The following is a 20,352-nucleotide window of genomic DNA, read 5'->3' as shown; positions in this document are numbered from 1 at the left end:
AAGAAGCTGAGTTTCTGTGTGTGACAGGGTGCATCAAACAACTGATGAAGCATTACATCACTGATCAGGATAGCCTTATGAAAACAGAGAGCAGATGTATGAGCAAGATAGGTTTCATGGATTTAACTGGAACTAGCCAAAAATAATTAGCAAGCAAACAGACCAAAACCAGTTGCAAGCATGCCAAACAAATATCTTTATCAGCTATTTACTGTATTATTATTATTATTATTATTATTATTATTATTACTGGGCGGCATGGTGGTGTAGTGGTTAGCGCTGTCGCCTCACAGCAAGAAGGTCCGGGTTCGAGCCCCGCGGCCGGCGAGGGCCTTTCTGTGCAGAGTTTGCATGTTCTCCCCATGTCCGCGTGGGTTTCCTCCGGGTGCTCCGGTTTCCCCCACAGTCCAAAGACATGCAGGTTAGGTTAACTGGTGACTCTAAATTGACCGTAGGTGTGAATGGTTGTCTGTGTCTATGTGTCAGCCCTGTGATGACCTGGCGACTTGTCCAGGGTGTACCCCGCCTTTTGCCCGTAGTCAGCTGGGATAGGCTCCAGCTTGCCTGCAACCCTGTAGAACAGGATAAAGCGGCTAGAGATAATGAGATGAGATTATTATTATTATTATTATTATTATTATTATTATTATTATTATTTTCTGTTGACTGTTTGTTCTCAAATGAATTAAGAAGGCAAGAAATTCCACTAATTAACTTTTGACAAGGTACATCTGTTAATTGAAAAGCATTCCAGGTGACTACCTCATGAAGCTGGTTAAGACAATGGCAGTAGTGTGTAAAGTGTCATCAAGGTAAATGCTGGCTACTTTGAAGAATCTAAAATATGAAACATTTTGTTTTTTAACCCCCTTTTTAAACCATATAATTCCATATATGTTCCATCTGTTATTTCATAGTTTTGATGTTTTCAGTATTGTTCTCCAATGTAGAAAATAGTCCAAATACAGAAAAAACTATGAATGAGTGGTGTGTCTCACATCATATCTTGTCAGTGCTTCTGCATTTTTTAAAATAATTTAATTCCAGGTTTTGTATAATGAAGTGAGACCACGTGTTTCAGTATGGAACTTGAATTAAAACACCAATAATTTCTGGTTCTTATGTTTTACTCCGCACGGTGGTGTAGTGGTTAGCGCTGTCGCCTCACAGCAAGAAGGTCCTGGGTTCGAGCCCTGGGGCCGGCGAGGGCCTTTCTATGTGGAGTTTGCATGTTGTCCGCGTGGGTTTCCTCCGGGTGCTCCGGTTTCCCCCACAGTCCAAAGACATGCAGGTTAGGTTAATTGGTGACTCTAAATTGACTGTAGGTGTGAATGTGACCTGGCGACTTGTCCAAGGTGTACCCCGCCTTTCACCCGTAGTCAGCTGGGATAGGCTCCAGCTTGCCTGCGACCCTGTAGAAGGATAAAGCGGCTAGAGATAATGAGATGAGATGTTTTACTCCTGTGAAACTGTACATATGGCTTGTAGCTCTGTTTTGTCTGTAACCATTTCCTTTTTTTCCATATGACATATAAGTCTTAGGCACGTAAAGAAATGCTATAGACCAAAAATGGCTTAAAATAATCAAATTAAATATCTCAGCATTAAAAAATATATATACTATAAACAGCAGTAAACCATAATAAATGAAACAAAGCCAATATTTGGTGTGAGACGACCCTCCATCCATCCATCCATGATCTCTAGCCTCTTTATCCTGTCCTACAGGGTCGCAGGGAAGCTGGAGCCTATTCCAGCTGACTACAGGCGAAAGGCGGGGTACACCCTGGACAAGTCGCCAGGTCATCACAGGGCTGACATATAGACACAGACAACCATTCACACTCACATTCACACCTACAGTCAATTTAGAGCCACCAATTAGCCTAACCTGCATGTCTTTGGACTGTGGGGGAAACCGGAGCACCTGGAGGAAACCCACACAGACACGGGGAGAACATGCAAACTCCACACAGAAAGGCCCCATCAGCCGCTGGGCTCAAACCCAGGACCTTCTTGCTGTGAGGTGACAGCACTAACCACTACATCACCGTGCCGCCCATGAGACGACCCTTTGCTTTAAAAAAATTAGTAGTCTCAGGTACAGCGAGTGCAGTTTTATAAGGAAATGAGCTGTAGGTTTTACTGAGCATCTTACAGAACCAGCCACAGTTCTTCTGGACACTTTGACTGCCACACTTGCTTCTTAATTTTGCAGCAAAACCCAGCAGCCTTCGTTATGTCTCATCTCGTCTTCTTCTGCTTTATCCGGGACCGGGTCGTGGAGGCAGCAGTCTAAGCATGGAAGCCCAAACTTCCCTCTCCCCAGACACCTCGGTCAGCTCTTCGGGAAGAACACTGAGGCGTTCCCAGGCCAGCCGAGAGACATAGTCCCTCCAGCGTGTCCTGGGTCTTCCCCGGGGCCTCCTCCCGGGGGGACATGCCTGGAACACCTCCCCAGGGAGGCATCCAGGAGGCATCTGAAAAAGATGCCTGAGCCACCTCAGCTGGTTCCTCTCGATGTGGAGGAGCAGCGGCTCTACTCTGAGCTCCTCCCGAGTGACTGTGCTTCTCACCCTATCTCTAAGGGAGCGCCCAGCCACCCTGCGAAGGAAACTCATTTCGGCCGCTTGTATCCATGATCTTGTTCTTTCGGTCATTACCCAAAGCTCATGACCATAGGTGAGAGTCGGAACATAGATCGACCGGTAAATTGAGAGCTTTGCCTTTTGGCTCAGCTCCTTCTTCACCACGATGGACCGGTAAAGCGACTGCATCACTGCGGAGGCTGCACCGATCCGCCTGTCGATCTCACGCTCCATCCTTCCCTCACTCGTGAACAAGATCCCGAGATACTTAAACTCTTCCACTTGAGGCAGGACTTCTCCACCAACCTGGAGAGGGCAAGCCACCCTTTTCCGGTCGAGAACCATGGCCTTGGACTTGGAGGTGCTGATTCTCATCCCAGCTGCTTCACACTCGACTGCAAACCGCCCCAGTGCATGCTGGAGGTCCTGGTTTGAAGAAGCCAGCAGGACAACATCATCCGCAAAAAGCAGAGATGAAATCCTGTGGTTCCCAAACAGGATTCTTTCCGGCCCCTGGCTGCGCCTAGAAATTCTGTCCATAAAAATTATGAACAGAACCGGTGACAAAGGGCAGCCCTGCCGGAGACCTACATGCACTGGGAACAGGTCTGACTTACTGCCGGCAATGCGAACCAGACTCCTGCTCTGTTCGTACAGGGACCGGACAGCCCTTAGCAAAGAACCCCGAACCCCATACTCCCGAAGCACCCCCCACAGAATACCACAGGGGACACGGTTGAATGCCTTCTCCAGATCCACAAAGCACATGTGGACTGGTTGGGCAAACTCCCATGAACCCTCGAGCACCCTATGAAGGGTATAGAGCTGGTCCAGTGTTCCGCGACCAGGACAAAAACTGCATTGTTCCTCCTGGATCCAAGGTTCGACTATTGGTCGAATTCTCCTCTCCAGTACCCTAGAGTAAACTTTCCCCGGGAGGCTGAGAAGTGTGATTCCCCTATAATTGCAGCACACTCTCCGGTCCCCTTTCTTAAAAAGAGGGACCACCACCCCAGTCTGCCACTCCAGAGGCACTGTCCCCGACCGCCATGCGATGTTGCAGAGGCATGTCAACCAAGACAGCCCCACAACATCCAGAGACTTGAGATACTCAGGGCGGATCTCATCTACCCCCGGTGCCTTGCCACCGAGGAGCTTGCAAACCACCTCAGTGACTTCGGCTTGGGTAATGGACGAGTCCACCTCTGAGTCATCAGCCTCAGTCTCCTCAATGGAAGACATGATGGTGGGATTGAGGAGATCCTCAAAGTATTCCTTCCACCGCCCGACAATGTCCCCAGTCGAGGTCAACAGCTCCCCACCCGCACTGTAAACAGTGTTGGCAGAGTACTGCTTCCCCCTCCTGAGGCGCCGGACGGTTTGCCAGAATTTCTTCAAGGCTGACCGATAGTCCTTCTCCATGGCCTCCCCGAACTCCTCCCAGTTCCGAGTTTTTGCCTCCGCAACTGCCCAAGCTGCAGCACGCCTGGCCTGCCGATACCCGTCAGCTGCCTCAGGGGTCCCAGAGGTCAACATGGCCTGATAGGACTCCTTCTTCAGCTTGACAGCATCCCTTACTTCCAGTGTCCACCACTGGGTTCGGGGATTGCCGCCACAACAGGCACCAGAGACCTTGCGGCCACAGCTCCGAACAGCTGCGTCCACAATGGAGGTAGAGAACATGGTCCACTCAGACTCAATGTCCCCCACCTCCCTCGGAAGCTGGGTAAAGCTCTCCCGGAGGTGGGAGTTAAAGACCTCCCCAACAGAGTGCTCGGCCAGACATTCCCAGCAGACCCTCACCATATGTTTGGGCCTGCCAGGTCTGTCCAGCTTCCTCCTCCCCCAGCAGATCCAACTCACCACCAGGTGGTGATCAGTTGACAGCTCAGCCCTCTCTTCACCCGAGTGTCCAAGACATAGGGCCGGAGATCAGATGAAACGACAACAAAGTCTATCATCGACCTCCGACCTAAGGTGTCCTGGTGCCACGTGCACTTATGGACACCCCTATGCTCGAACATGGTGTTCGTTATGGACAAACCGTGACTAGCACAGAAGTCCAATAACAAAACACCACTCAGGTTCAGATCGGGGAGGCCGTTCCTCCCAACCACGCCCCTCCAGGTGTCACTGTCGTCGCCCACGTGAGCATTGAAGTCCCCCAGTAACACAATGGAGTCCCCAGTCTCAGCACCCCTTCATTATGTTTTCTTTTTTAATCTGAAAAGTCCTCTCTTATGTCATATGCTGCTTGGATGCAAACTTTAATTTTTCTGTAACATTTCATTTTGTGCTGGAAAATGAACGTTTGAAACTCTAAAATGTTTTTGTACTGACTCGATAATGGAGAAGTCTCATCTCATCTCATCTCATTATCTGTAGCCGCTTTATCCTGTTCTACAGGGTCGCAGGCAAGCTGGAGCCTATTCCAGCTGACTACGGGCGAAAGGCGGGGTACACCCTGGACAAGTCGCCAGGTCATCACAGGGCTGACACATAGACAAGACAACCATTCACACTCACATTCACACCTACGGTCAATTTAGAGCCACCAATTAGCCTAACCTGCATGTCTTTGGACTGTGGGGGAAAACGGAGCACCTGGAGGAAACCCACACAGACACGGGGAGAACATGCAAACTCCACACAGAAAGGCCCCATCAGCCGCTGGGCTCAAACCCAGGACCTTCTTGCTGTGAGGTGACAGCACTAACCACTACATCACCGTGCCGCCCATGAGATGACCCTTTGCTTTAAAAAAAATTAGTAGTCTCAGGTACAGCGAGTGCAGTTTTATAAGGAAATGAGCTGTAGGTTTTACTGAGCATCTTACAGAACCAGCCACAGTTCTTCTGGACACTTTGACTGTCACACTTGCTTCTTAATTTTGCAGCAAAACCCAGCAGCCTTCATTATGTTTTCTTTTTTAATCTGAAAAGTCCTCTCTTATGTCATATGCTGCTTGGATACAAACTTTAATTTTTCTGTAACATTTAATTTTTTGCTGGAAAATGAACGTTTGAAACTCTAAAATGTTTTTGTACTGACTCGATAATGGAGAAGTCATAAAATAGAAATCTATCACAAAGTTTTCATGAAAATAAATTGCGTGCCGAGGACTTTTGCACAGTACTGTATAATACCATGATTTCATTCCTGTCACAAACATTTTGCTTATCGGTATCACATTAACTAATAACGATCAATCCCTATGCACAGGTGCATCATTGGTGAGTGTGGAGGATGTAGCGGAGTCCAACTTCATCCGCCAGAATCTTGAGATTCTTCATGATGAAGCCAAATCTTTCTGGATTGGCATCCACCGCAGCTACACAGGTTTAAAACCTATTTATATTAAAACCGCCCCATTCCAAGTAGATTTGATATCAAATTAGAGACAGACTAAGAGACGTCCATGTAAATAGCAAGTGTGTATATGTGTTTATCAGGTGAGTGGATGTGGATTGATAACACTGTGGTGGACTATACTAATTGGGCACCACGGTCACCTGGTACCCAAGGTGACTGTGTGGAGGCCAAATCAGAAAGTGGCTTGTGGATAAACACGCACTGCAGTGCATACAGAGCCTATATCTGCAAAACCTCCAAAAGTAAGCTACACAGAGAGAGAGAGATAGAGAATAATCCATTTTCTAAAAGTGGATGTGGAATTTAATCTCATATACCCATTCTTTTTTAGTTATACCAGCAACTGAGAAACAGCCGGCAAGTCGTGAGTACAAAAGTTAATTTACTCTCAATCAGCTGCTTCTTTTCTAACATTAACGTTAATCTAAAAAAAATCCTTTTTAAGGCTAAATAAACTTGTAAATGAAACAGGGACCTTCTGATACTATGACATCATTTTGTGTTTCATTTCAAACAGTTTTTCAATGCTCCTAATGATTCATTTTGGCCTGCAGGTCCGATTGTGGAAGAGCCCTCTCATAGCTACACTGGTATCACTGTAGCAGTTGTGTTGGTGATAATTGCTGTTGTAGGACTGGCTGCCTTCCTCTTCTATAAAAGACCAACTATCCCAGTAATCGGGGAGTGTACATTTGATAACACACTCTACTTTAACAACCCTTCACGAGCTACCACTACTGTAGACACCAAGGGACTGGTTCCCAACATGGAACAAAATGAGTGTGCATAACACACACACTAATGACATAATGTTACTAATGACATAAAAGGAAAAAAATGTGTTTTTTAAATAATCAAGATGTATAGATGAACTGTGTCCATCACCAACCTGCTTGGTTGTAGGAGGATGTCTGCTCAATATTTAGTAAATTCACAAAATACACAAGGTGATGAAATCACATGTTGCTTATTTACATCTTATAGTGCTTTCTTTAATCCTAAAAATGTTCAAGTTAATATAGGACAGTGTAAATGTTCATAGACTGTGTACCACCATGTTTTTATTCTCAGAGCTGTGCTTTATTGACATTGTTGTTCTTTATTTTAATGTCTTTAAATTGTAAATAAATGTTTAAAGAACTAAAAAGGAACTTTGAAGTATGACATCTATACTTGCTGTTAAAATGTTCTAGATATTCATGTTCAGCTTTATGAAATGTAAAGTCCTTACCTGATGTAACATTAACACAATGAACTGAATGAGTTTGAGTCTTCAGCTGAATATACCGTATAATGAGGTGCTTCTCGCTCTCGCTCTCTCTCTCTCTCTCTCTCTCTCTCTCTCTCTTTTTCTGACTCTCATCCAATCTACACAATCCCCACAATCATTGCTAAAATGTGGCTCATATTGCTATAGTAACCACTGATCTAAGAGCCTGAATCAGAGGCCACTAATCCCCTACACTAGCATATTTGCTCATTAAAACATTTTACCCGTGCTCTGGAAATCGTGCCATAGCTTTCTGAACCTTGGAGAAGGAATATATTCTTTTCTTCAGCTACACAGTGGACTGGAAAGAAAAGCAAGGCCAGTAATTTCTTAATTAAAGTTGAGATTTAAAGAGAGGGAGTTGTTGGAGTGAGTTGTTGTTTTTGGTGTTGCTCGTATTGGTACAGCGTAATAGTATAGTGTGTAGTTAATATTGTGATTTATACAGTAAGAATGTCCTAGTCATAGGGAGCATTTTGATTTTGTGCATAGTTGATCCATGAGTAGAGTTTGTGTGTGCATGTTTCAGGATTTGTGTAGTCAGTTTTTAGGCACTGGCTTAGATACTGTGTGGGGGAAGCATGACGTTAACGTGCATGTAAACAAATCTTGCCTTCAACAATAGTATTAGCAAAGAACTTAGTATTGTCTGTCTGTCTGTCTGTCTGTCTTCATTCTTAATTAAATGAACCCACTCTTTCACTTTTGTCCTACTTTCTTTTTTTTTTCTCCTGTTTGTTCAGAAATGCTTTTTGAACAGAACAGGAGTCAGTGTAAAGGTTTGAGAAAGCTCATTATTGGGGACTTTTTCTGTCCACTTGCTATTCCAAAGAGTCTTTGAAAAGCCCCTTAATTACAATTCATTAAAAAGTGTCCTCTCAGCATACTCTCCTACAACCCCTTAACTATTCACATGCTACAGTTTCATCTCAGTGAAATGGAGGGAAACTGTAGCATGTGAATAGTAATATACACCAGTGCTTCATATACACCAGCACTTGTTGGTGTATAAAAGAAACCCTTATAGTTTGTGCTTTTCCTGTGTCCTGTGCAGGTCTCGGTTATTGTGAGTGTGTGTACATGCAGGTGTGTGTCAGTTGCAATGTCCAGATTGTACAGATTATGGCCTGTGCTGGGCCTTCTCAATAGCCTGAGTAACTGGATACCAGTGGCAAAAAGTCAGAAAGCCTTGCAAAAGGAAGATGTGGGCTCTTTGGTCAGTGAGGTCTTCAGGATTGTCGAGTGTCCAGAAAGCCAGCAGCTCTGTGAGAAGGTATGAAGAAAAGGTTTATCCTATCCACCTCAAAATTCAAAAATGAATCTAAGACCATTTTCTGCTCAACACAAGGTCAACTAGAAGGGTGCACAGTAGAGTGCATACCTCCAGCAAGCCGCATATTATCAACATCAAAATCAAATCACTTGAACCTAGGATAATACTAAAGCTGTACACCAAATTTCATCAAAATATGATCACTACTTTTTGAGTTACGCTGGGAATGGGCAAACAAATCCTGGATCCACATACTGTACATATCTGGATTTGAATCAAAAGCTAATCAATTGTTCCTTGGCCCATGGCTGACCTTTCCTCAAAATTTCATCAAAATCCATTCACTACTTTTTGAGTTACGTTGGGAACAGACAAACAAAATGAAGGCGAAAACAACCTCCTCCAACAAAGTTGGCAGAGGTAATAGCGGAGCTCCTCCTGCGTCGACCTGATTTTTGATGTCTTGACCGTACGACATCCGTATGTACAATGTACGTGTACCACCACAGGGAACGTGATCATAAGTGCAAGGCAACATATCTCATACACTTGACCACCGGACAACAAAATTTGTATGTTTATTTACATAAGATAGAATAATTTTTATCCAGCGCTTATTTCAATTTGCTTTTTAAAAATAACGTTGGATTATTCACTCACACATTTTATGGAGGGCGGCACGGTGGTGTAGTGGTTAGCGCTGTCACCTCACAGCAAGAAGGTCTGGGTTCGAGCCCCGTGGCCGGCGAGGGCCTTTCGGTGTGGAGTTTGCATGTTCTCCCCGTGTCCGCGTGGGTTTCCTCTGGGTGCTCCGTTTTCCCCCACAGTCCAAAGACATGCAGGTTAGGTTAACTGGTGACTCTAAATTGACCATAGGTGTGAATGTGAATGGTTGTCTGTGTCTATGTGTCAGCCCTGTGATGACCTGGTGACTTGTCCAGGGTGTACCCTGCCTTTCGCCCGTAGTCAGCTGGGATAGGCTCCAGCTTGCCTGAGACCCTGTAGAACAGGATAAAGCGGCTACAGATAATGAGATGAGATGAGACATTTTATGGAAAATATTCATGACAGTTTCATAGACAACTAGTTAAAACAGTTTTATTGGTCCACTAGCTTGTTGGACAATTGAGAGTTTCTGTCATGTCAGGACGATAGACGGACGTAAGTGCAGGAAGTTTTTTTTTTTTAATTAAAAACGTGCTAGAAAACTGATCCAAAATGGAGACAAAGGCAAAATCTAAAAACAGGCAGAGCTGAGTGAGGCACAAACAGGATATCAGAGGTAATACAATACTCACAGTCCAAAAACACAAATAGGGTCAAAACCAGAAAAACGATGCAAAATACAAGGCTTTCGCAAAGTCTGTGTGTTACTAAGAGTCCTTATATGACTGTGCTTAAATTAGGAACAGGTGCATGCTAATTAGTCATGTGCATGCTTTGCAGTCTGGCTGCGCTCTGAGCTCCAAAGCACGTGGACAGGACAGATGCAACCAGACAACTGTTTGACATATCAAGTTTGATACTGGATGGTAACTATATAGTAATGATGTAAAGTGAAAGTGCTGGTTTACTGCTGTCCACCAGGCACCCAGCAGAGTCACACCATAATAAATATCGTGGTGTTGTTTCTGGCGCATGGCATGCGGTGTCCATGAAAGGAATGAATATGTATTCATAACTGCAATGTGTATCACATGATTGGTATCACTGTCACAAGATAATGGTGCAATTTACTGACATGAAATATATTACACTACACAATTCAATGGTTCCTATACTATACTAGTATTATTCTATTCAGGTTGATTTTGTACCCTTGTAAATATTTTGCTCATACACTCATCAGGAGCTCAACTTTTAGGCACCATCTATCCATTCATCCATTATCTGTAGCCACTTATCCTGTTCTCCAGGGTCACAGGCAAGCTGGAGACTAATGATTACATTGAAGAAGAGTGTGCATGGCTAAAACACAAACATAGGTCAATTTAATTCACATTATTTCCAAGAAATGCATCCTGTAATTAAGTAGTATTTAAGTTTTAAAAAAGCTTACATTTATTTTCACAAAGTACTTTTAATTATCCATCCATCCATTATCCGTAACCGCTTATCCTGTACAGGGTCACAGGCAAGCTGGAGCCTATCCCAGCTGACTACGGGCGAAAGGCGGGGTACACCCTGGACAAGTCACCAGGTCATCACAGGGCTGACACAGAGACAAACAACCATTCACACTCACATTCACACCTACGGTCAATTTAGAGCCACCAGTTAACCTAACCTGCATGTCTTTGGACTGTGGGGGAAACCGGAGCACCCGGAGGAAACCCACACGGACATGGGGAGAACATGCAAACTCCACACAGAAAGGCCCCCATCAGCCACTGGGCTTGAACCCAGAACCTTCTTGCTGTGAGGCAACAGTGCTAAACACTACACCACCGTGCTGTCCACTTTTAATTATTTAATTATTTTTGTGAATGATTAAGGACACCTTTCTAATAACAAATCTCTCATCAGCACCAAAAGAAAACAAGTCAGGTTCTAAATTATTAAAAAATATATATATTTTAAACTTATATTCTTTTTTTTTTCCTATTCTTTGCCACACACTTTAAATGATGCCCCATTATTGCTTGTTTATTTCTTTAACTTCATCAGTTTTCAGCCAGCTCCTTCGAATCATAATCACAATACTCTCACTAGATCTCTTACAGCAAACCAAGAGATTGTTAAGGTGTGCTGTGAACAGAGCTTTCCTCATTACAGCTTTAAACTTAATGTCAGCAGGAGACTTTTCTTTTCCAACAATCTGTGCACTTTTGGAATTAGGACTTTGTTGTTTCTTTAATAATAAAAGGAACTCATGGGAAAAGTACTGAGTATGACAAGTGAAGTGGTTTATTCTGTGTCAGTGTGTTTGGATGTGTGATTAAGAAATACAAAGCCTGTGCCCTAAGTACAAAGAGCTGCTTAATGGCATTTTTGAATGTGTGTGTGTGTGTGTGTGTGTGTGTGTGTGTGTGTGTGTGTGTGTGTGTGTGTGTGTGTGTGTAAAGAAACAAAGGGTTCCCTGTCTTTCTGTCTAAAAACTTACCTTTAAGAGAGCAGTTCTTGCTTATCTTAAACAAACTTGGGGACCCAACACACACAACATACAACCCCGATTCCAAAAAAGTTGGGACAAAGTACAAATTGTAAATAAAAACGGAATGCAATAATTTACAAATCTCAAAAACTGATATTGTATTCACAATAGAACATCGACAACATATCAAATGTCGAAAGTGAGACATTTTGAAATTTCACGCCAAATATTGGCTCATTTGAAATTTCATGACAGCAACACATCTCAAAAAAGTTGGGACAGGGCAATAAGAGGCTGGAAAAGTTAAAGGTACAAAAAAGGAACAGCTGGAGGACCAAATTGTAACTCATTAGGTCAATTGACAATAGGTCATTAACATGACTGGATATAAAAAGAGCATCTTGGAGTGGCAGCGGCTCTCAGAAGTAAAGATGGGAAGAGGATCACCGATCCCCCTAATTCTGCACCGATATAGTGGAACAATATCAGAAAGGAGTTCGACAGTGTAAAATTGCAAAGAGTTTGAACATATCATCATCTACAGTGCATAATGTCATCAAAAGATTCAGAGAATCTGGAAGAATCTCTGTGCGTAAGGGTCAAGGCCGGAAAACCATACTGGGTGCCTGTGATTTTTGGGCCCTTAGACGGCACTGCATCACATACAGGCATGCTTCTGTATTGGAAATCACAAAATGGGCTCAGGAATATTTCCAGAGAACATTATCTGTGAACACAATTCACCGTGCCATCCGCCGTTGCCAGCTAAAACTCTATAGTTCAAAGAAGAAGTCATATCTAAACATGATCCAGAAGCGCAGACATCTTCTCTGGGCCAAGGCTCATTTAAAATGGACTGTGGCAAAGTGGAAAACTGTTCTGTGGTCAGATGAATCAAAATTTGAAGTTCTTTATGGAAATCATGGACGCCGTGTCATTCGGACTAAAGAGGAGAAGGACGACCCAAGTTGTTATCAGCGCTCAGTTCAGAAGCCTGCATCTCTGATGGTATGGGGTTGCATTAGTGCGTGTGACATGGGCAGCTTACACATCTGGAAAGACACCATCAATGCTGAAAGGTATATCCAGGTTCTAGAGCAACATATGCTCCCATCCAGACGACGTCTCTTTCAGGGAAGACCTTGCATTTTCCAACATGACAATGCCAAACCACATACTGCATCAATTACAGCATCATGGCTGCGTAGAAGAAGGGTCCGGGTACTGAACTGGCCAGCCTGCAGTCCAGATCTTTCACCCATAGAAAACATTTGGCGCATCATAAAACGGAAGATACGACAAAAAAAGACCTAAGACAGTTGAGCACCTAGAATCCTACATTAGACAAGAATGGGTTAACATTCCTATCCCTAAACTTGAGCAACTTGTCTCCTCAGTCCCCAGACGTTTACAGACTGTTGTAAAGAGAAAAGGGGATGTCTCACAGTGGTAAACATGGGCTTGTCACAACTTTTTTGAGATGTGTTGTTGTCATGAAATTTTAAATCACCTAATTTTTCTCTTTAAATGATACATTTTCTCAGTTTAAACATTTGATATGTCATCTATGTTCTATTCTGAATAAAATATGGAATTTTGAAACTTCCACATCATTGCTTTCCGTTTTTATTTACAATTTGTACTTTGTCCCAACTTTTTTGGAATCAGGGTTGTATAACATTGTTCGGAAAATATAAGAGATGTTTATGCTTTTTACACTGGTAAAACATTATTTCCTCGATAAATCAGTCTGTCTTATAAGCAATCTAAGCTCTCTATTTGTCAGTTAATATGCACAATTGTTGCACAGTTCTGAAGCCTTTCTAACAGTTTATGTTTCTTATTTCTGATGCTTCTTCTTAGTGCGTTCCTCAAGACTGGCTAATGTCAGCACTAGAGGGCGATGGCAATGACTCCATCAGTGAGGACACCTACCATAAGATATCCACCATGCTCCTCTATTATATCATCAACATGAGACAGATTTGTTCCTCCAATGCTTCATCTTTGTCACCCTCCACCTTCTTTTCACCTTTATATCATGATTTCTCATACTGTCTTCGAGCTCTGACTTCACTACACTCATCGGAAGATGGACGTTTCCTCTCAACCAATGAGACAGAAAGCATCCTGCAACTCATTAACCAATACTACCAACCAGATAAAAGGCCTGCTTCAAAACAAGTACAGGTTACTGACCTTACATCTCAACACAAACATGTGAATTTCAAGAAAACTGGCTTTCCCCCCCTTTTATGACTAGAAGAAACGTTTTGTAATTCTTCTCCACAGTAAACAAACAAACAAACAAACACACACACACACACACACACACACACACACACACACACACACACCGTATCGTAATACAATTGATAAAATGGAGTATTCCTTTGGCACACTTGTATAAGGCTGAGCAGTTATGATAGTTTTGAAATTTTCTTTAGTGTTTTTTTTTTTTTTTTTTTTTGTGTGTGTGTGTGTGTGTGTGTGTGTGTGTTTATTTCTGTGTAGTTTTAGTTAGCTTTAAAAGTGCAGAAGTTGTTTTCTTTTTATTTTGAAAAATTGACTAGAGCAACGGGGCGGCACGGTGGTGTAGTGGTTAGCGCTGTCACCTCACAGCAAGAAGGTCCGGGTTCGATCCCCGTGGCCGGCGAGGGCCTTTCTGTGCGGAGTTTGCATGTTCTCCCCGTGTCCGTGTGGGTTTCCTCCGGGTGCTCCGGTTTCCCCCACAGTCCAAAGACATGCAGGTTAGGTTAACTGGTGACTCTAAATTGACCGTAGGTGTGAGTGTGAGTGTGAATGGTTGTCTGTGTCTATGTGTCAGCCCTGTGATGACCTGGCGACTTGTCCAGGGTGTACCCCGCCTTTCGCCCGTAGTCAGCTGGGATAGGCTCCAGCTTGCCTGCTACCCTGTAGAACAGGATAAAGCGGCTAGAGATAATGAGATGAGATGAGACTAGAGCAACGGATACAATTATCGACAGTCCATAATTATCAACACCTTTTCAGATTTACCAATAAAAAAAAACAATTTTACAAAGGTGAGTTTCGGTTACAACAGTTATTGTTGGTTAATTAATCAACTGGAAGACCCGCTTCGCCCTTCGATCTTGTTGTCTGATGACACAGCTCGTTACCGGAGATGGAATTCTTTTTTTAGCATGATCAGCAATTTGAGGAAAACCTGGACGTTATCATCGCAGGTAAGCATGGTGGAAAGATCATGGACATGTTTTTACTTCTCAAATTCACTGATATTTCATGATCTCCTTGTCGAAACCTACTTTGTTTCTTACTCTTTCATTTGACAGTCGCCATTTTGTATCTAAACATGTATTTGAGAAGTCACATGAGGTGTCGATAATAGTGATCACTTTCACCAGTGTCCACCATTATCGACACCCTGTGGAATTAAAGGGGAACTGAAGTAATTTTTAAACTTGCTTTATTTCTTAATTTACGTGTTATCCAATTACATTTTCGGTTTTAGTAACCTTATATCGTGACTCGTATTGGCAACTAATTTCAATTAAATATTATACTTATTGGCCTGTTCGGTTTTTAGCCATGTTGAATTTAGTTCGTTTGGTCCACGGCAGGTGTCGCTTATCCACACGATCTTCACCAGAGACTTCGAAACGTGAAGTGTCAGCCAGGTGTCAGTGCCGCCATTTTGAAAACTGTTTTCCAAATGAAATATTGCACAAAAATGAGTTTAAATGACAATCACTGCCTACTTTTTTCAAACTTTCCTGATTGCTATCAAAACAAACAAAACTTCCGGCTTGATTACGTCAGCATTCGAAAGAGGGTGTGCACGTCTTTTGACAACATTGGCAGATGTTGGTCGCTTTGATTTCTGCTGTACATTTTACTTCCGTCCTATGATGTCTCGCACAGGTCTCAACAAGTCTCGTTTACGGCCATTGCTTTGACATATGGACTGATATATTACAGAGCATATTTCAAACACTCATAACTTGCTATAGCAGTGACAAAATAGCTGTCAGAAATGCATTCCGATATTTAATAAAATGAGATAAATAGAATTTTGTTAATAAAAAAAAATTGCCTTCAGTTCTCCTTTAAGTGGCATTTACAACTGTTATGCATGGATCTTTGTATAACATTGTGAAAGTAGATGAAGTACTTAAAAAAATAAAAGTGCTGTGATTTATAATGATTTTTTTTTCTGATTCATAACAGAATGGAATGCTTATAGAGCATTCCATTATTTGGAATTATTTTGAATCCTATTACAATAAATAGAATTAGACCTGAATTAAATTCCTAGCGTATAAAAAAAATTACATGCTTGAAAGATTCAGATTTTTTTATTCCATTCAGATGTTGTTGTTGTTTTTTTTTTTTTGCAGTTTGTTGTAAATCTCTACCACATATTACAATATCAGTCGACATTTTATATTTTGGTTCGAGGAATGACATGCAACCTTTGACCTGGATTTCCATGCGGTTACAATGTCAATTACCTGTTGATATTTATTGGTAAACTACAAAACTAGAAAATAATACAAACAACAATATATGATTAACAAAATGTGATCTATGAAAATATTTTGAAAGTGGGTAGAAAGGGGAACAAAAAGATTTTCTGACAGGTTAAACATTATGAATTCATTAGTTTACAAACATTAGAATTAATTCCTCATTTACGTAAGCACCAACATCAATATATTTATATAAAAGATATTTTTGTACTAAATAAAAGTCTATGTAAAATTAATTTTAAATAAAAACTATGTTTTGTTAACAATACCGATTATTATTATTTTTTAAATAAATAATCATCTGGGTGTCGATAATTGTGGAATGGTGTCGATAATTGTGAACAAAGGTGTCAATACTTGTGGAACAGTGTCACATGGACTGATACACCAAGTAATCAGGAATCAGCTATTTTTTTTTCAGTTGAAGTTTGAGTAATTATTCATGCACAATTTACGTATTGAAAGTCTTTTCTACTTTTGCAACAGCCAAAAGATCATTAAGGTGTCAATAATTGTAGCTGCGGCTCTAGTTTTAGTTTAGTTTTTATTTTGTTTTAGTGTTAGTTTTAGTTTTCCTCTTCTTTGGAGTTTTATGGAAGCTGGCATTATATTACTGCCACCTTCTGGAACTAGTCCGCTACTGTCTCGAGGGGTAAAACAAAATGAAATTGAAAATGAAGCTGATTTTACCTGTAATTCTATTTCATTTCGGTTTGTGTTGCATTGTCCATTGTAGTTTTCATTTTTTTAAAGACTCTCGTTTTTATTTTTATTTCAGTTAATGATTTTTTTCACTGCCAGTTTTAGTTTTAGTCTTAGTTTTTGTTAACTATAGGGCTAAGCATTACAGAGAAACTTCAATAATTGCATGTATATGTGTACCTTCAGTGTATTGATGCTACACACCTGATGGAGGAATTGGGCGTGACTGATAGCAGAGGTATTGATTCATCCTCTGTTCCTTTGTTGGCTTTGGCTATTGTCAATCACTTGCGCCAAGGTCATTGCATCAGGACACAAAACCTCCCCTCGCCTGCTTTCTTCACTGATTACATCTTCCAATCTCTCAACCAAACCAGTGATCTCCACCTCATGGGTAATTATAAACACAAATTCACACATACAGAAACACTGTGTGTACATAATATGCATGGAGGACAGATGCTACTTATTGGTTATTTAGATCTGCAGCAGTTATTATTCCAACTTGGTGTTGGTGTAGCTGCAACGAACAAATCACAAGACAGAAGAATGAGAAGCACAACAGGACCATCTTCCAATGCATATCGTCACGAATTATTAAGAGGAACCAGAGACTGGATGCAGGTACTATCATTCAAAGAGGTTTAATACTGGTGAATAAGTTAACAAGTACAACATTTTGGATGCAGGTTTGCTGCACAGTTGCAAACTGATTTTTTAGGCATGTAGAATGTTTTTTTGAATCTCAAAAATTTATATCCTCATACAGATGTGCTTTTCAGCTAGCCAGCTGCTGGACATCTTTGCCCTTGATTCTTTTTCACCAATCACCAGAGGTCACTTCAGAAACATCTGTCCTGCAATCATTCAGCAGCTGCTGGGTGATGCCTGTAACCCTACCCAATCAGTAGCTAGGAAATCAACACCAAGTGACATTGAGAGTAAGACTCATTACTAATTATTATCTTATTACTTTGAGTCAGCTGTTGTTTTAATGTGATTTAGGTATTTCTGTTCTGAAGGATCTGTGATCATTCTTTACAGGTACTTATAGCACATAACTTCCAATTCAGCATTTAATAGTTCAAGTTTGCATCCCATATTGATGCTTGAATAAAAAGAAAACATAACTCTAATTTATCATGTGTTTAAAAAAAAAATGTAAAAAAAAAATCCAAGAAGTTAAAATGAAAGATAGCTGTATTTTGCAACTACACAACAAATGACAACATGTGGATAAACAAACAAACAAATAAACAATTAAGCAAACATATATATATTTTCCCGGCAGTACGGTAGTACACTGGTTAGCACTGTCATCTCACAGCAAGAAGGTCCTGGGTTCGAGCCCAGCGGCTGGCAAGGGCCTTTCTGTGCGGAGTTTGCATGTTCTCCCCGTGTCTGCGTGGGTTTCCTCTGGGTGCTCTGGTTTCCTCCACAGTCCAAAGACATGCAGGTTAGGTTAACTGGTGGCTCTAAATTGACCATAGGTGTGAATGTGAGTGTGAATGGTTGTCTGTCTCTACAGTATGTGTCAGCCCTGTGATGACCTGGCGACTTGTCCAGGGTGTACCCCGCCTTTCGCCCTTAGTCAGCTGGGATAGGCTCCAGCTTGCCTGCGACCCTGTAGAACAGGATAAGTGACTACAGATAATGGATGGGATGGATATATTTTCCCCACTATTTCACTATTTACTGGATGTACTTGACTGTTTTGATAATGAAGAAACATCTGTGAGCCTAAACATGGGCAATGTCTCCTGACTTAAAATACTCCAAAGACTTGAAAGAGTGTCAGTGTAGTGCCAAAGGCGCAGAATTACAATAGCCATCAGCCACTGTACAGTACATGGCCATGTCACACACCAAGAAAGATCAACAGCACTTGAATCATGTTGTGAGATAATGAGCACTTGTATATAAGTGCTGTCTTGTGTAGTACCGTTTGTCAAGTCTTTGCTATTGTTGTCATTGTTCTGTGTGTGCCATGACTTTGCTTCTATTTCATATGGTTCTTGCCTTGTGACTGTAGTTCATGTTTATGTTCCTTATGCTCACCCTTGTGCTTGTTTTCGGTTAATAAATCATCTGCACTTTCATCTACCTTCATTACTCTCTCTCTCTCTCTCTATATATATATATATATATATATATATGTGTGTATATGTGTGTGTGTATACTATATATATATATATATAATCATCTCATCTCATTATCTGTAGCCGCTTTATCCTGTTCTACAGGGTCGCAGGCAAGCCGGAGCCTATCCCAGCTGACTACGGGCGAAAGGCGGGGTACACCCTGGACAAGTCACCAGGTCATCACAGGGCTGACACATAGACACAGACAACCATTCACACTCACATTCACACCTACGGTCAATTTAGAGTCACCAGTTAACCTAACCTGCATGTCTTTGGACTGTGGGGGAAACCGGAGCACCCGGAGGAAACCCACGTGGACACGGGGAGAACATGCAAACTCCGCACAGAAAGGCCCTCGCCGGCCACGGGGCTCGAACCCAGACCTTCTTGCTGTGAGGCGACAGCGCTAACCACTACACCACCGTGCCGCCCGCCCTCTCTCTCTCTCTCTATATATATATATATATATATACAAACAAACAAACCCCCAATTCCATGGAAACCCTATATTTCATTGAAAATAGTACAAAGACAATATATGTTGAAACTGAGAAATTTTATTGTTTTTTGAAAAATATACGCTCATTTTGAATTTGATGTCAGCAACATGTTTCAGAAAAGTTGAGATGGGGTAACAAAAGACTGAAAAAGTTGTGTAATGCTAAACAAAAAAACCTAATTAGGTTAATTGGTAACAGGCCAGTAACATGATTGGGTATAAAAAGAGCCTCCCAGAGAGGCGGAGTCTCTCAGAAGTAAAGATGGGGAGGGGTTCACCGCTCTGTGAAAGACTGCGTGGGCAAACAGTGCAACAATTTAAGAATAATGTTCCTCAATGTAAAATTGCAAAGAATTTGGGGATCACATCATCTATGGTATGTGTATAGATACATCTTGCGATGCACTGGGACGCATCTTCAGTGATGTTCCTGAGGTCACTGGGTGTTTCGGGTCTTTCAACATCAGACACCCTCACTCAGGCGACCCAGCCGGGCCTGATCAGACCCTGATTTGTGTCCCAGCAGCGTTAGCCCATGTTTCGGACCTTTTAATCCAAATCCACCTAGATGCTCTCTCTGCAGCCTCTATGGTGGACTTGATGACTCTCCTCTTCCTAACTCCTGTGATGCCAAGGAGGGTATAGGTCTTGCATAAGGAGCGGGCTGCAAAGCCTCAACATCCCACCTCTATTGGCTCACAGCGGGCTTTCCAGCCTCTCCTCCAGCATTCCTCTACCAGCTTGTGGTATTTGAGCCGCTTGTGCTCATTGGCTTCTTCCATGCGGTCCTCCCAAGGGACTGTTAATTCCAATAGGAGGACTTGCTTCAAAGAGGCAGATGTCAACACCACGTCTGGTCTCAAAGAGGTTGTTGTCACATACGCTGGGAACTTGAGCTG

The 20,352-nt window shown here is 42.1% G+C and overlaps 2 protein-coding genes across 3 annotated transcripts in view; both read left to right on the top strand.

The window, feature by feature from the left end:
* Positions 1 to 7,932, top strand: part of mrc1a (mannose receptor, C type 1a) — a 64,298-nt gene extending 56,366 nt beyond the window's left edge. For both annotated transcript variants that reach the window (XM_060932829.1, XM_060932828.1), the window contains 4 exons: positions 5,811 to 5,927; positions 6,041 to 6,202; positions 6,292 to 6,324; positions 6,515 to 7,932. In XM_060932829.1, coding sequence (XP_060788812.1) covers positions 5,811 to 5,927; positions 6,041 to 6,202; positions 6,292 to 6,324; positions 6,515 to 6,750 — 548 coding nt within the window. In that variant the 3' untranslated portion in view covers positions 6,751 to 7,932. The remainder of the gene's footprint in view (positions 1 to 5,810; positions 5,928 to 6,040; positions 6,203 to 6,291; positions 6,325 to 6,514) is intronic.
* A 400-nt stretch (positions 7,933 to 8,332) lies between these two features.
* LOC132887697 (zinc transporter ZIP12-like) overlaps positions 8,333 to 20,352 on the top strand; it is a 37,202-nt gene continuing 25,182 nt past the window's right edge. Inside the window, exons 1-5 of the mRNA XM_060923218.1 lie at positions 8,333 to 8,503; positions 13,461 to 13,787; positions 16,997 to 17,204; positions 17,292 to 17,434; positions 17,580 to 17,751. Coding sequence (XP_060779201.1) covers positions 8,333 to 8,503; positions 13,461 to 13,787; positions 16,997 to 17,204; positions 17,292 to 17,434; positions 17,580 to 17,751 — 1,021 coding nt within the window. The remainder of the gene's footprint in view (positions 8,504 to 13,460; positions 13,788 to 16,996; positions 17,205 to 17,291; positions 17,435 to 17,579; positions 17,752 to 20,352) is intronic.

This window comes from Neoarius graeffei, chromosome 1 (genome assembly GCF_027579695.1).
Source record: "Neoarius graeffei isolate fNeoGra1 chromosome 1, fNeoGra1.pri, whole genome shotgun sequence".
In the NCBI taxonomy this organism is placed as follows: domain Eukaryota; kingdom Metazoa; phylum Chordata; class Actinopteri; order Siluriformes; family Ariidae; genus Neoarius; species Neoarius graeffei.
Note: the sequence above shows the minus strand (reverse complement) of the source record. Positions and strands in the feature narration are given on the sequence as shown.